The sequence below is a fragment of the Pelodiscus sinensis genome, chromosome 7, assembly GCF_049634645.1.
Source record: "Pelodiscus sinensis isolate JC-2024 chromosome 7, ASM4963464v1, whole genome shotgun sequence".
NCBI classification, from domain to species: Eukaryota; Metazoa; Chordata; order Testudines; family Trionychidae; genus Pelodiscus; species Pelodiscus sinensis.
Genome location: NC_134717.1, coordinates 8,272,160 through 8,288,730, shown reverse-complemented (window position 1 = coordinate 8,288,730; position 16,571 = coordinate 8,272,160). Strand labels below are relative to the sequence as shown.

At 42.9% G+C, this 16,571-nt stretch overlaps 1 protein-coding gene across 6 annotated transcripts in view; it reads left to right on the top strand.

Annotated features, from left to right (window-relative positions):
• Positions 1 to 15,978, top strand: part of IQCB1 (IQ motif containing B1) — a 37,442-nt gene extending 21,464 nt beyond the window's left edge. For 4 of the 6 annotated variants that reach the window (XM_075933102.1, XM_075933105.1, XM_075933104.1 and 1 more), the window contains exons 9-14: positions 3,334 to 3,443; positions 7,790 to 7,932; positions 8,406 to 8,554; positions 9,011 to 9,142; positions 9,509 to 9,665; positions 15,423 to 15,978. In XM_075933102.1, the coding sequence (XP_075789217.1) occupies positions 3,334 to 3,443; positions 7,790 to 7,932; positions 8,406 to 8,554; positions 9,011 to 9,142; positions 9,509 to 9,665; positions 15,423 to 15,649 (918 nt within the window). In that variant the 3' untranslated portion in view covers positions 15,650 to 15,978. Of the gene's footprint in view, positions 1 to 3,333; positions 3,444 to 7,789; positions 7,933 to 8,405; positions 8,555 to 9,010; positions 9,251 to 9,508; positions 9,666 to 14,825; positions 14,978 to 15,422 lie in introns of those variants that run through there. The other 2 variants (XM_075933103.1, XM_025178800.2) reach the window with 2 other exon arrangements.
• Positions 15,979 to 16,571: the final 593 nt, after the last annotated feature.

Below are 16,571 nucleotides of genomic sequence, written 5' to 3'. Positions count from 1 at the left end.
TGCACACATTCAGGCTGTCTTCTGTCAATCTTGAGTGCAAAGTACCCTTGATGTGATTCAAATGAGAGAAGCCTGCTCACACATATAAGTGGAGCAAACATTGAAAGTAAGGCCAAGCTGATGTTCTGCATGATGTTGTATGTGACAGGAAGTTCTTTCCAAGTTTGCAGAATCCGATTATCATCACGCTCCAATTTCTTCATGTCAGTCCATTTGTGCAGTTCTGCCAATTCTGCACATTGTCAAGCAAGGCATTATAAATCAGCTTGATGAATTTTTCCACCCAGATATCTGATTCCTTGAAATCTGCCATTTCTAAATGGCTGGCTAAGATATCTGGAAAGACTGTCAAGTCCATTTCTTCAATGGATGCCATATGTGGACAAATCATAAACTTAAACAGAGCACTGTATTTGCGAAAGTCAACAAAACGAGACTTGAATGCCATTAGGAGTTCAGAAACAAACCTGGCAAGCTGTTGCAAATCAAGGCTGTTATTTGGATTCTCTCTCTGATACGAATAACGTAACTTTCATAGTCTTTCAAAATGTGCCAGTTTGCCCATCTCAATCTCTTTGATTAAGACAGTCAATTTTGAATTATATCCAAACACTGCCTGCTACAGTCAGGACTGGATTTCCTTGCCCTTGTAGCTTAAGATTTAACTTATTCAAATGAACAATAACGTTGATGAGATAGTAAAACTTAGCAACTAGTCACAGTCTGAAAGCTCGGGGTGTTTGACACCCTTCATATCCAAAAATGACTTCATCTTATTAATGTTGGTGGCAAAACGAGGCAAAACTTTGCCACAAGATAACCAGCAAATGTTGCTGTGCATTACTAGATCGGGGTATTTGGAATCTACTTCCTCAGAGTGGCTGAAATTGACGGTGATTAAGGGCTCAGGCAAGAATCCAATTGACAGTGCGAACGACCAGTCCCATAACATTTCCAAGTTCAATTCCAGAAGATTGTGCACAAAGTCCCTCCTGATGCACAATGCAATGAAAGTTCAAAAGTGGGCGGCTCAGCTGTTCTGACAAAAGAGTAAGGAACCCCCCCGTATTTGCCGACCATGGTAGGTGCACCGTCCATACAAATAGACACAAGATTATCCAGTAGCATTTCTTTCTCGTTTACAAAGTCCATCACGGTTTTAAGGATGTCTTTGCCCCTTGTTTGATTTTTCATTGGTAATATCACAATCATTTCTTTGTGCACAGCATTTCCACAAATATATCATCCCAGAATACACAACTGATTAATGTCACCTATGTTGGTTGTCTCGTCCAAAGCAAATGAAAAATAAGTAGCTGTACTCAGCTTTTGTATTTGGTCCTTCTCAATTTGATGGGACGTTTTCACATCGACTGTTTTTGCCTATAATAGCATGTTTTGAATTTTCTGTAATATTTTGTCCTTGTTGTGAAACTCACAAAGTAGTTCATGACTGTTTTTTAGCATGCATCTTTTCACATAATCCCCGTCAGTGAAAGGCTTCCCCCCTCGAATAATGCTGTATGAGCGCACAGAATTGTGGAGTTTAAATTTCCACCTTTTTTTTACTATGCCAGCAGGCTATTCTCGCCAATGTTCATTTTTTCACTGCAGCTCCTCACAGTTTTTTTTTTTGCGTGTTACCCTCAGGGTATTTTGTAGCAAATGCTGCAAGTTTTGTCGTGAAATGCCATTCTCAGTTTGATGTTTGTTTGTTTGTTCGTTTGTTTGAGGAAAGTCTCTCACTACAAATGAGACAGTGTGAAGATCCAGACTTATCCACAAATGCATGCAAGTCTGTTCAGTCCTTTTGAAAATGTTGGTACTTGTCATCTCTGCTCTTTCTCATTGCCATATTCCTGTTAGGAGTCATAGAATAATACACCATCAGGAAAGATTTCTCAACCAATTAAGTAAAAATTGAATATGCACAACCCTCAATGAGTGGAGAGGAATGAATGGTTGTTAAAATGAACAGTTTTAAGGATAGAGGTGAAAGTAACTTAAATTTCTTACAGGTACTGTCCTATCAACCTGCTCCCCTTGTGACTTATAGTGGGGGTTGGAGGGAATGTGCTATATAACAAGGCCGGTATGACATTTAAATGTGGGGTTGGAGTACAGGGGGTGCAGGTCCACAAACTTAGGTACTTGAGAACTTTATCTGCCAAAGTTTGGACTCCTGGCATCTGCAACGTTAGATGGGGAAGTGGGATTTTGAAGGGATGTAGTACCTAATCTCTCTTCAGTTTTTGAGGTCGCCTTGAACATTTTATCCACAGAGAGTTTATTAGGTGTGGAAAAGTTGTTTTCTGATTATGTACTTAACAGTGGACTCATAATAGACTTGCAAGTTATTTTTACTCAAGACAAGCCCTTACGCAGGAATTTTGGCGGGGGGGTACTGTTTTTTGTAAATGTGGTTGCAATTTTTTTAAATAAAGGAATTCCCAGAGCCCGGTTCTGCACCAAACTCTCCTCCACGTGGTAGCTGCCTGAGTGGCTCGGGGGGCCAGGCTGGTGCCACTGCAAACAGCCAGCTTTAGCTCCAGCAGCTGCCTGCCACATGGCGGCTGCCGTAGCTGAAGCCAGCTGCTGTGCAGTGGCTCAGGGGGCGGGGTGTACCCCAGTCTCAGCCCCGAGACCCACCATGAACAGCTGGCTTCAGCTCCAGCAGCCACCTGCCACACATCCGGAATATGCTCCAGCCTCAGTCCCGGCGCAGCCACAGCAAAGCCAAGCTCTGGCAGGCACCCACGGTCCTGGTCTTTCCCTCGCCCTGCACGCACACACCTCCTCCCACAAGCTCACCAGCAGCAGCAACTTACCTTCAAGGTGCAAGGAAGGTGAGTGCTGGTGTGGAGGAAGTTGGTGGAAGTACAATTCTTTGTGTGCCGCCCCCCCCAAGTGCACATCCACCTTGCGAGCCATAGGTTGCCGATCCCTGGTCTAGATAATACTTAGTCTCACCTCAGTTCAAGGGACAGAACTAGAGCTATGAGTCATCCAGTCCTGCGATTAGCTGGAGTATTTTTCCCAGCTCTCTTACACTTCTGAAAGGCTTTTAGCTCCTGGGTTTTCCCGTCAAATCCTTTATGTGCTACATTTAGGAAATGAACCAGTTGAACAGAGCAGCAACCCAAGAAACAAATATAGGGTTCATGCTAGTAATTTATTTATGGGAATATAAATTTACTCATGTATTTAGAAACAGTGAATTCAAACTGAAGTTAGTTTTGACCAAATACTGAGCTTGTTCTAAATGAGCAAATAGCAATAAAAAGTGTTATATATGCTGGGAATATATTCTGTCAACTGGCTTGTTACTTTCAGAGATTGCATCAAGCAGCTTCTTTAATCCAGGCTGTGTGGAGGGGATTTCAGACCCGGAAAAGATTAAAGACGCTTCCTAAAGCGGTGACTGCCTTGCAAAGAAGTTTCAGGTAAGAAAAAAATCCCTTTGTAAGCAGGAATGAGGAAAACCGGGTTCTTACTCTCAGAAACTGCTATGATGGGCACTGTATATGAACAATGAGAATAGATTTTTCTACATAACAAAAATTTCTCCCAATATTATTCCTAACTGTATTTAATATATGTAAGTCAGTTACGAATTATGACAGAAACTGCAGTGCATAATAACAATATATGGAGTGTCCACAATGTTATCAGAATTTTCTGAGCTTTTTTGAGCGTTAGATTACTTCACTGGCTTAGTCTGCACCAGCTACTTCTAGTTGCAATAAATATGTCTTCTTGGGCTTAATGAACATCCAGATATTTAAAAAAAGAAACTCTCAAAACACTATAAGCCCCTGTACACAATTTGTATAATATGCCTGGACATTTCTCAGATAGGGGGAATAAAGAAGGGTTGTATCTCAGCTCTCTCCAGCAAGCTATGGTATGAGATCTAGGACTCTTGTTTCTGCTCACAAAGAATGAAACTCAAATAAGCTAGCAGTAAATCAGTGTCATTTTTATGTGGCTAGATCGAGGTGTGATGTTTGCTCATAGTAGCTCATACATTCTCACTAACATGTCTGCATCAAAATAAAATTGCATCTTTGCATAAAGTCTATGCTAGAAATATGTTTGCTGCCACATTCTAACAACACTCTTTAAATCCCAGACAAGGTGTCTGATTTGCCATTTCATCTGGGATGGGAGATACTCACCTCTGCTTTCAAATATGTGGCTGTCTCAAGGCGTCTGTGAAGGGCCACTTACTTTACACTGATTCTCAGTGATCCCCCCCCCCCCCACACACACACACTGCCTGTCAGCACAGTTCCACTGTGCTTCCTCTGCACCTGAGCCAAAATCACCCTTGCCAAAATCACTCTTGGAGGGAGGAGAGGAACCCTCAAGAGTTTATGCTGATGGAGACTGCATAAATTCTCATGGGTATTTGCATTTTGATTATTTGCGGGGTGATGCACGGAGGCCTGCTTTTCCTCTAGTTCTGCTCCTGCCCAACTGGACATCCAAGCCCTATGGAATCCTTATCTCATTGAGCTGGAAGAGACCTTGAGAGGGCATTGAGTCTAGTCTGCTGCTCTCACAGCAGGGCCAAGTACAATCCCTGACAGATTTTCCCCAGATCCCTAAATGGCCTCCCCTCAAGGACTGAATTCACAACGCTAGGTTTAGTGGGCCAATGCTCAAACCACTGAGTTATCCCTTCCTCCCTATCTTTAGGGGGAAGGGCCTTTATGGCCTTGCTGTGGATGAGATGATTCAGGGTACGTTGATTTCCACCAAGTACTTACTTAGCACTTTGGGTCAGTATTTGTGAGCAAATCAGGCACCCAGCAAACATTTGCAAGATACAGCCTCTAGCCCCAAAAAGCTCACAGTCTGCATTTGGTAATAACATGATGGGACTCCAGCAGGAACGATGGGGTCTCTGGCTGCTGAGATTTGTTCTGTAAGCATTTTTGTAGTTGCAAATATAAATATCTGTCATTTACTCAAGCAATGTTAGTTAGTTTAAGATCAAAAGGGATGGCAATTATTTCTATTCTGGTAGTGCATAGAGGCCCCGATCAGGGACCAAGTGTACTATGTACAATATAATAAAAATACAATACTTCCTAAAATTGTTACAGTCTAACTAAAAATGATAGCTAGATTGTTCCGCCAAAAAGCAAGAATACTGCTTGAACTACCATAAGCATTGCTATTTGAAAGCATCCTTGAATGTCAGTGCACCACACTTGAAGTGCTTTAGCTGTCCGCAGGTGGGACTGTGAATTCGGGGCTTAACTATATTTATGGAGTTTTGTGAAAGCTATGCTCTCAGTAAATATAGTTAAATTTAAGTAGGACTGAAACTCATAGCTTGAGTGTGGCTAACTTGGAATATCTCAGAATCTGCCTTCTGTACACTTCTGAAAGCTGTATGGTTTCACAAATATTTCTCGGTTTTAATGTACCTTTAGCAAATCTAATCTGCCCTGGAAGTTGGTTAGACTGTCACATAATCAACTAATCTTACATTTGTTACAATGAAACAATCCTTGTTAATTCAGCATACGTCAACAATAAAAGTATCAACAGATATGATCAAAAGTGGGTTATTTCCAATCATGCCCTGTAAAAGGAAGCTTAGGTTTCAGTCTGTGAGTGTTTTTTCCTGTCACAAGTGTATCTGCGTAACCCAGATGTGACTTTTCATTCTCTATCCCTGTGAATGATGAAAAGAAGGCATTCTGCAAAACACATAGTAATATAGAGAATGAGAGTTTGCATAATCAGAACCTGTTAAATGCATAACATACAACCGTAACCATTTAACAAGCATACATTTGAAGAATCCATCAGAGGGCAGACTTTACACTCTTGTGGTTTCCTAACTAGTGGAGCTTATAAGGGTTTCTAGTAAAAGAGCACGAATAAGATTTTTGTTGGGAAAATGTCATGAGTCCCTTTTTATTCTGAGATTTCACACTGCTCAGAAGTAGTAACATCATAACATGTGTTCTCCTGGATCAGAAACACAAAAAGACAGTTTAAAGCAGCGAGGAAGGGACTGGAAACTTTTTTGGACAGTCTGATGGCAGCTTTCCATTCTGCTACATACCATAAAGTTATTTATATAAATTACAGATATAATATAGACTATAATTAGGAGTGTAATAGCTATGTGTCTCTTTAAGTTATGATGGGACAATTACTGTTAGGGTTCTGATGTGTAAAGCCAGGGCCTAGCTCTCTCAGGGTATGTTTACACTTGCACCTTAGTTCGAACTAGGGATGCAAATGCAGGCATTCGAAATAGTCAATGAAGCGGGGATTTAAATATCCCACGCTTCATTAGCATGATCCCGCCGGCGCGCTAGTTTGAATCACAGCTGATTCAAACCAGGAAGTGCGTGCCAGGACGTGTTAGTTCGAGCCAAACCCCTTGGTTCGGACTAACGTTACTCCACATATTTTGAGGAGTAATGTTAGTTCGAACCAAGGGATTTGGTTCAAACTAACGCGTCCTGGCACGCACTTCCTGGTTCGAATCAGCTGTGATTCAAACTAGCGCGCCGGCGAGATCATGCTAATGAAGCGTGGGATATTTAAATCCCCGCTTCATTGACTATTTCGAATGCCTGCATTTGCATCCCTAGTTCGAACTAGAGTGCAAGTGTAGACATACCCTTAGAGAATTCCTTCTCTATATTATGTGATGGAGGGGAAATAATGACTGGTAGTCTCTAAGGTTAAATTCTTAGGGTATGTCTACACAGCAGCATCATTTTGGAATAACTTAAGTTATTCCGAAATAACATAGTGCATGTCAACACTACAAGCCTTTCTTTTGAAATAATGTTGAGCTGGAGGACTTCTTACTTCGACTTATGGTAACCCTCATTTAATGAGAAGTAAGGGAAGTCCAAGGAAGAGTGTTCTTCCTTCAACTTCCTGCTGTGTAGACAGTGCCAAAAGCTGAATTATACTATTTTGACTTAAGCTACACAATTGACATAGCTGAAGTTGCATAGCTTAATTTGACTTCAGCCCTGTTGTGTAGACGTACCCTTAGGGTCTCATTAGGGAGCTGTCAATGCAGCATTCTTGTCTGTGAACTTCCTCATGACTTCTGACCAAGAAGAATCAGAGCCTTGCTGCTCTTAAGAGATGATGTAAGAGATCTCAATCCTAGCCTCCATCGGTAATGCTGATGCAGAATAACGACCTGTCAGCATTTCTCCTGGAAGTCAGTCACCAAAAGTTATCCAATTTAAGAAAATCAGCCTTAATGAGAAGAGGGGATTCTTTTGCAGACAGTGAAGGCACTATTCTTGGTTTGTACAGTATATGGCACTTGCTGTATAATGACGGGCACCTTAGAAATGCACAGCTACTTTTGTAGGTGACCAGAGTCCCTGCACCAAGTCCTTGGCAGATGTAAACCAGTATAGCTACTCCAATCTGTCATCTAAGAATCTGGCTTACTATGAGCAGACGTGCCTCCAGGAGCACCCTGGTTATTATAAACTTATCCCAAGGAGTATTATATCCTCTGGTTTGACACTGGACTGCATAGCTGGCTTAGATCTGCATACCAAGGGACTTGATGATTAGACTGTCAACCCTTTGCAGATCTTAACTTGATTGGCATTGGACTTTACAAATCAGTTCCAAAGAATCGGATGGCGGTTCATTCTAAGAATTTTCTGCCTCACCACTGGATCATTCGTCCTGGTGAGGAATAGAGATTGGAGATTAGTTCCAAATGTGCATTTGAGAAATTGAAAGCTTAGGTCAATTCTTAATATGCATGTTATTGCAGAGCTAAGCGAGAACAGGCATTGGAACAGTCAAAAAGGCAGAAAGACGACGAGATTCTCCGACAACAATTGCAGCTTCAGAGACAAAGGGCTATGAGGCGTTTTCATGAACAACAACTGACTTTACTGGAAATAGTTCATGCTGGTATGACTTATGTTAAACTGTTAAGATTTCTAAAATAATCTTTCATACAACAAAAGTATTTCCCAATCTTGCATATGTGCCTGTCTCTTTTTATAACCTAAATGTCTGGTGGAGAACAGCCTAAATGTTTCAATTCTCAGTAATCATATCAAAGACATAGTGGCTTAAAATCTCTTCTCTTTGGAGAGATGTGAGGTATGAAGGAGATCCTGCCACTTTGTGTTGATTAAAGATCCCGCAGCAGTATGTCTATGCTGAGAACTGTACTGCCAGTAGCTCAGTGTCCATGATTAGTGTGCTGAGGTTTTGGTTCAGAAGGAAAAGTGCCACTTACTGTTCCACCAATGCTATTTGCTGCAGCATCTGAGTTTTCCATGATGGTTTATTTTCCAAGGACTGGAAAGGCAAACCTTGTTATACTTGTGAGATCACACCCACAGTTGTATAACAATGAATGTCTGTCTTCTCTTCAGGCCAGGTGGATAGGCACATTCAGGAAACGGAGGGGAAGGCAGCATTAACTATTCAGAGACACTGGAGGGGATATAGGGCAAGGAGAAATCTTCATCAACAAAGACAATCTTTTAAACAGCATAAGGCAGCTGTCATCATTCAGAGAGCCGTAAGTATATAAACTCTGTACTTGAGCTAGACAAGATTGACTGGATTACTGCAATTCTTTATGAGGCTTGTTTACTTCCATGAATGACAGCTTTGCCAGAATTTAGTAACCAAGTATTAACATAGTAAAAAACTGTCCATGCAAATCAAACCAGAACCCCAAACTTGATCAGCTCTTCAGAACTCTTTGCAAACTGCAAAATGCAGTGCAATCCATACAAAAACTTGATACGAGCTGTTACTTTGGAACTAGGGCTGGATTCTCTATGCAGCTTGTATAAGCAGTAAAACTAACAATATCATGCCCACTCATGTATTACCTCTGCACTATGAAATCGAAAGCTGCACCTTACTTGCTGCAATGCTGCAACATTTTTCTTTAAAGGTTTTTTTTTTAATTGACTAAATCAAATACCTAACCTGTGAATGGCATATTCTGATATCTTCTTTCATGCAGGCTCACAAATTCCTGAACAAATGTCAAAGGAAACGGAAGGCTCTCTCTCCCTGGAAAGAACCCAAGGAACTCACCAGTACACAGAATCTAGCATTACAGCAAAAGGTGGATGACTACATCAGACTGCACCCGGTGTGTCTTAGAGATTTTGTAGCTCTGCATTCCCCACCCACCAGAGTGCATGAGAGGGATGAAATATGTCCAGTTATATAAAACTTCAGTGCTCAAGATAACCCCCATGTGAGCTGTGCACATATTAATCCTTCTTATTTGTAATTGTTTTAACCTTAATGTAATAAAACAGGATAAGTAAAGCCTAATTAGAAAATTGTATCCACTGGATGATGAATCATTTCGCAGAAAAAACTTAAGAGGAAGCAGAATTATTAAATTTATAAATAGATGAGGAATGCAAATGTTCCGTAGACGTTAACCTGCTCACAAAGAATTTAAAACGATAACCGTTCTTTAATAGTGACAAATGTTATTGTCTTCTAGGCTTCCGAAATGTCAGAAGACATGAGTAAGGAACTACATCTGCAGGCCCAGGAAAATCTGGCTCAATACCTGCTCAGGAGCAGTCTGGATCACAGAGCAGAACAGCGCAGAGAGGCATTACTAGCTCAGGTCAACACTGACGTGGAGCTGTTAATGAGTATGTGTCTGTCTCTTTTGTTCATTCCTTTGGTCACTGCATGGATTAACTTGGCAAGCTGTCTCACAGTGGCACAAGAGTGATAGAAATGTAGCCGTGTTAGTCTGGGGTAGTTGAAGCAAAATGCAGGACAATGTAGCACTTTAAAGACTAACAAGATGGTTTATTAGATGATGAGCTTTCGTGGGCCAGACCCACTTCCTCAGATCAAATAGTGGAAGAAAGTAGTCACAACCATATATACCAAAGGATACAATTTAAAAAAATGAACAAATATGAAAAGGACAAATCACATTGCAGAACAGAAGGAGGATGCGGGGGGGTGGGAAGGGGGAGGAAGGAAGGTAAGTGTCTGTGAATTGCTGATATTAAAGGTAGGGAGAGTGGGATGTTTGTGAGTTAATGGTATTACAGGTGATAATTGGGGAAACTGTCTTGATAATGGGTGAGAAAGTTCAAAGACTTGTTAAGTCCCTGGTGGTAAGTGTCGAATTTTAACATGAATGACAGTTCAGAGGATTCCCTTTCAAGTGCAGATGTAAAAGGTCTTTGTAGCAGAATGCAGGTGGCTAAGTCATTTAGAGAGTGTCCTTTCTGGTTAAAGTGGCAAGAAACTGTTTTCTCTTTGTGATCTTGTCTAATATCTGTTTTGTGGGCATTAATCCTTTGGCGAAGTGTCTGAGATGTTTGTCCAATGTACATAGCAGACGGACACTTTCGGCACATGATAGCGTAGATTATATTTCTGGATGCGCAGGAATATGTGTTCTTGATCTTATAACTCACTTGGTTAGGTCCAATAATGGTATCAGCAGAATGAATATGTGGACAAAGCTGGCAACGGGGTTTGTTGCAAGGGAAGGTACCAGGGTTGGTATTAGTGTGGTATGTCCTGTGGTGGTTGGTAAGAATCATCTTGAGGTTAGGTGGTTGTCTATAGGAGACTATGGGTCTGTCTCCCAGAGCCTCTTTGAGTATGGTATCCTGTTCCAATATAGGCTGTAGTTTCTTGATAATGTGTTGGACAGGTTTAAGTTGGGGGTTGTAGGTGATGACAAGTGGTGTTCTATTGTTGGTTTTCTTGGGTCTGTCTTGAAGTAGATGGTTTCTAGGTATTCGTCTGGCTCTTTCAATTTGCTTTTTTGTTTCTCTGGGTGGGTAGTTGAGATTTATAAATGCTTGGTAGAGATCCTGAAGCTTCTGGTCTCTGTCAGTGGGGTTAGAGCAGATGCGGTTGTATCGAAGGGCTTGGCTATAGACGATGGATCGTGTGGTGTGTTCTGGATGGGAGCTGGATGCATGTAGGTAACTGTATGAGTCAGTGGGTTTTCTGTAGAGAGTGGTGTCTAATTTTCCATTGTTGATTTGTACGGTGGTGTCCAGGAAGTGGATCTCTCGTGTAGAATGGTCCAGGCTGAGGTTGATGGTGGGGTGTAGGTTGTTGAAATCTCTGTGGAATATCTCCAGTGTTTCTTGGCCATGTGTCCAGATCATAAAGATGTCATCGATGTACCGTAGGTAGAGGAGGGGTGAAAGGGGACGGGAGTTGAGGAAACGTTGTTCTAGGTCAGCCATAAAGATGTTAGCATACTGTGGGGCCATGCGTGTACCCATGGCTGTGCCGCTGATCTGGAGAGAGATCCTCCGGAAAAGGGCTTTTTTCCGGAGGATCGGGGCCAGTGTAGACGCTCTTTTCCGGCTTTTCTAAAAGCCGGAAAAAAGCGGCGGACATTTTTATTTAAATGCCGCGGGGGATATTTAAATCCCCCGCGGATTTCCCTATTACGACCTGTAAAATTAGCATGCCCCTTTCGGAAAAGGGGCCAGTGTAGACGTAGCCAAACTGTTGGTGAGTTCTGAAATCTCATGCAGATCTCATGTAGATTTCACCAACCAGTTATCAATGTAAATTCCTCAAATACTCCATCAGCCTCATTATGGAGCCTCAGCCCTTGGGTACACCAATCTATTTTATACCCAGGTAGTCTTACCTTTGTGATAGACGGTCTCTGACACAAAATAGCATAGCAATATTCAGGTTACTCCCAGTCCCAAAGGATCAGTCAGTTGCACGTTAGATCTCACACGAAAGACAATGCTTGAGACCAAATCCTATAGTAAACTATCTAAAGATTTATTATATAGGAAAAGGAAACAAGAGAGTCCTTTACAAAGTTAAAGCAAGTGAACATATAGATATATGTACACGTAAGTTCCAATAATTTTAAGTATTAAAAAGTAGTACAAGCTTGTATAATAAGCAAGCTCCATATGTCCCTTAAGACTAATAGCTGGGGATTCCTTGCTTAAGCCTGGAAGTCTTGTGGTCAGGAGACCAAGAAGACTAGAAAGATACTTCCTTCTTGTTAAGGGCTTTTATGTCTTCCCTCCTGCTGCTTCTGGTAGCAAACTTGAAGGAGGAGGAGGAGATGGAAGGAGTTCACTTGCACATTTTCTCTTCATGCAGCAGTGAGGAGAGCAGTCGAATTCCTTTGTCTTCTGATGCTCCTCTATAGTTCATCTGGTATTGATGGGCCTTCATTGTTAGGCAGGACCTAGGTACCTTCTATTGGAGACTAGTATTTCACACTAGTTAATGTGCCTCTGTAGTCTGGTGATTTACACAGTTACAGAAGCTTATAGTGCAAATGCTCAGATATTACCTTATGATATGGAATAAATACATGGGATTATTTTTTGTCAAGGTCCAGGTTTCTTGGTCAAGGTCTATATTTTCACACCTCAGTAAACAGTAACAATACAGGCTGAATCTCTGTGGTCCAGGACACTCTTGTCTGGCAACATCTGTGGTCTGGAAGGAGCACGGATGTTGTGAGAGTAGGAGCCCCAGAGGCAGAGGCTGCTGGCAGCTTGGACTGGAGCAAGCTCGTAGGATAAGCAGAGATTGCGGGGCCTCAGAGCCCACAGCTGCCAGGGCAGAAAAGCCAGTGAGGGGGTGGGGGTGGAGCTCGTGGGGCAGTAGAGCCCGTAGTTGGCGGGGTTGCTGGAAGCTGCACTGGGCTGCCACAAGCTGGCAGGCCTGATGGGAGCTCCAGCAGGGCTGCCTCAGCTTGCAGGACTGGGAGACTGGGGAGAGGCGCCCAGGTGGCTGGGAAGAAGGCCCACCCCCCTTCTCCCAGACTTCCCTTGGTCCAGCAAACTCCCTTGTCCAGGACCTGTCAGGTCCCGAGGGTGTCGGACCAGGGAGGTACAACCTGTACTAAGTAAATAAAAATATTCAGGGCTCAACAAATTATGGAAAACCCTACTTGCCAGACAAAAAAGGGACTCGCCAACCCCCCCCCCAAAAAGTGATTTTTAATGGCATAAATTCCTAATAAGAATAAGAACAGTAATTACTAATAAGTTATTAATAAATATCACCCAAGTTATTAATAAATATCTTATAAACCTCTACCTTTTCCCTCTGCTGCCATGTCTCCTCCCCTTGCTCCATCAGCTCCCCTGGTGCCTGCTGCCCCCCAACCCCTCACCCACCTCTGCTGTCCTGACTCCTGCCCTTCTCACTGCCCTCAGCCTTCCTGAGACCTGCCCCCCTCCACCAGCCCTTCTCTCCCTCCTGTGCCCACTCCTCCAGTAGCCCCACTCTGATCATGTGAGCTACCCCTCCTCATCCCCTCTCCTAACACCTCCCTCTACACACCTGCCCCGCCTCTCTCCTCTGGTGCTGGTCCCTCCCCTGCAGGTGTCTGCCCTTCTGCTTCACCCCAGAATTCCCTGGCACCTGCACCCTCCTGGTGCCTCCCCCTTCCCTCACTGCCCCTCCCCCTTTGTCCTCTTTTTCCCTGATACCCATCCCCTCACACCTTCTGCCCCCATTCCTCTCATGCCCCTGTGTCCTCACACATGCCTTGCTCCATCCACGCCTTTCTCATGCCCACCCCTTCTTTCAAGCCTTCTCCCAGTACCTCTCCCTCTTGCCCCCAATGCCCTTACCCTCTCCTCTCCCAGCATCACCCTGTCCCCCCTCCCACTGACACCTCCCCTCCTGCCCTTTTCCTCATTGTCTGCACTTGGCCACCTGGCATTTGTCTCTCCTGCACCCCGTCCCTTGGTGTCTTCCCCTTTCTTCTTCTCCTAACTTCTCCCCTCCCCTCCCCTCAGCACAAACCCCTTCCCCATATTTTTCCACTCTCCTCTCCTCCCTGCAGCACAAGCCCCTTCCCCATATTTTCCCCCTTTTCCTCCCCTCCCCTCCTCTTAGCATAGCCCAGGCCCAGGCCCTACCTGGCTTCTGTCTTCCACTTTACAGGGTTGCCTTTTTGAATCCGGTGGTCACCAGCCGTGACGTCAGGATGCCACGTCACGCCAGCATCCTGGTGTCTGCCGGCGTCCTGCCCTCTGGCTCGGGCCCCGCCTCCTCGCTGAGAATTGCCCCCTTCCACCTCCCTGGCAGTGCTCTGCTCCTCCACCGGCCGGCGGATCGGATGGGGCCGTGCTGCCCGTAGTGTGGGCTTCGGCCAGCCTGTCACAACGGCCCACCAGGCCAGTCCACCCTTGCACTCGCCGGCTGGTAAAATCTACTCCCCATGGGCGAGCGGGCGAGTGAAATATTTCAGTGTCTATTCAAAAGGATCTTGAGATCTGGGTTTAGCCAATGGTCTGTCTGCCTGTTGACTACCCCCGGATTAATGCATACGGCATCTTACAAGCATTCAAAAAGTCTAAATATGTTCTTATATTTTAACAATACTAACACACAAATGAACCGGATTGATTATAGATACATGTTTGTCAGTATTCAAGTGAGGCCTGGGGGCCTTGGTCTAAGCTGACACGTCATTTGCCAGAGTCACAAAACTAATTTAGAAAAAATTAGAATCCTACCAAAAATAATGGTGAAAGCACATTTCAAAACTGTGAGATCTCCTTTTTATACAATAGTAGATGCTACTATATTTTTAGATGTCTCTAGAGGTTAAGTACATTGACATGCCCTATCATTCTGTTCATAATGTTGATGTTGACATATTTGTAATAACGAGTAATACCATGGCACCTTACCTGAGGTACCTTATATATATATATATATATATATATATATATATATATCTCATAATGAGCTTTTGTGGGTAAAACACACCTCCTCAGATGAGCTTGAGTGGAGCAATAAGGCTTTATTTTGTTATTTTATGACAGACTTTTTACAGAACCATCTCTGTGGCTTTTTAGTCAGTAAGGATCAGGATCTTTGCACAGTCGTCTTCCTTGCAGCACTGGGGATGACTTTGTCTTTAGTTATTCTGTTTGTCAAAAATGGACTGATTGTGGAAGCATCTCTATCCCTACTGGTGAGCAGCTTTAAAGGCTTATAACTTTGAACTAGAACCATTCTGGGGCGGGAGAGGGTAGGTTCATCTGAATGAGAACAAGTAGGATTTTTCTTGTCTGTTCTACTGGGCCCCAGTAGGACAATCTGGGATCAAAGGGTTAGATTAGCATAGTTAGTACCCAGGCAGAACAAAATTTAATACGTTCTTGAACATTTTTGTTAGCTCTGCTTCCTTCTGTGTAACTACAGGCTAGGACAAGCAGGGAAACCAGCAACTGTTGGATGCAGAGATTGTTTGTGGTGCAGACCAATAGGAAGAGATGGTGCAGGTGTTGAGGTGTGCTGAAAGCATTGCAGTAGAGGTCAACATTTGCATCAAGGAGCACATATCCAAAATTAATGACATAGACGAGCATTTCCCTTTCCACAGATAGAATTACAAACAGTGTCTCTCTTCATTACAGCTGCTCCAAGTCTCACAGAAGCCACAGAAAAAGATCTTGATGTCTTTATGAGTCGATCCGTCCCTGTGGCATGCAAAGCCAGACAATCTCACAATACCATGCTGAAATATGCTCGCTGGCCATGGTGGAAGAAGCTTGGAGATGAATTCATGGATGATACAATTCCTGATGATGTTTTCAATACTGAATTTGGCACTCTCTTTATTGGTGGAAGCAAATCCTCTTAGTTAGCAGACAGAAGAGATTGTAATTCAGTGACCCAGACTCAAATATCATACTGTGCAGTCAGGTTAAATATGTACTGTATGGAAAGAACACATTCCAGTCTTGTTGTAAAACAGTGCATTAAGTAGGATCAAATTTTAGAAGGGTTTGTTATTTGTAATTTAAAAAACTTTATAGGAATCTCTCTTTACAGAAGAACCTGATATCTGTGTTTAAGGTAAAATTATATCCAGTTTGATACTAGAATCAAAATTCAAGTATAGTAATTGTAAATATGTGTTTATGTATTGGTTGTATTTTTTAACTTTTTAAAAATAAATTATGAACTGTAGCTTTTCAGTGATTATTCACTAAGGTTTCCTATGAAAAGTCACATCACAGCAAAACTCTGGGCTTTAGAATCTTAACTCTTCATTAAGGAAATGAAAGTACTTGGAAGTGAATGGGTACATAGAACAAATGCTGGGGGAACTTCTCTTTATTTTTCAATTGCAAAAGTGTCTAAAATATGCTAAGTGCATAAAACCACAAAGACAGAGCTAGGGGTTGAGTTGGGGAAGCAGGGGGGAGAGAGACAGATATTATACAAGCAAAGTGGACAGATCAGTGATAGACAGGAGCCCAGTTAAAAGTTGCGTGGAATGCTTTTGTTTCCTCCCTCTCCATTCTCCTCCCCCAAGCCAATGGGATTTATATATCTGATTAAGGCCCACATTCAGAAAACCATCCCTATTTTGGACAGATCATAAAACACATTAATTTTGTGTATATGCTTTAGTACTGAGACTTAGTTCTGTGGGAATTTTATTACAGTGAGGATTAGGGCTACTCAACATACAGGGCCCATGCAGCCCACAGCCTGTTTGGGATCAGCAGTGCAGTTTGGGTTTATGCAGGGCTCAACATGCAGTTCGCGGGTGGGAT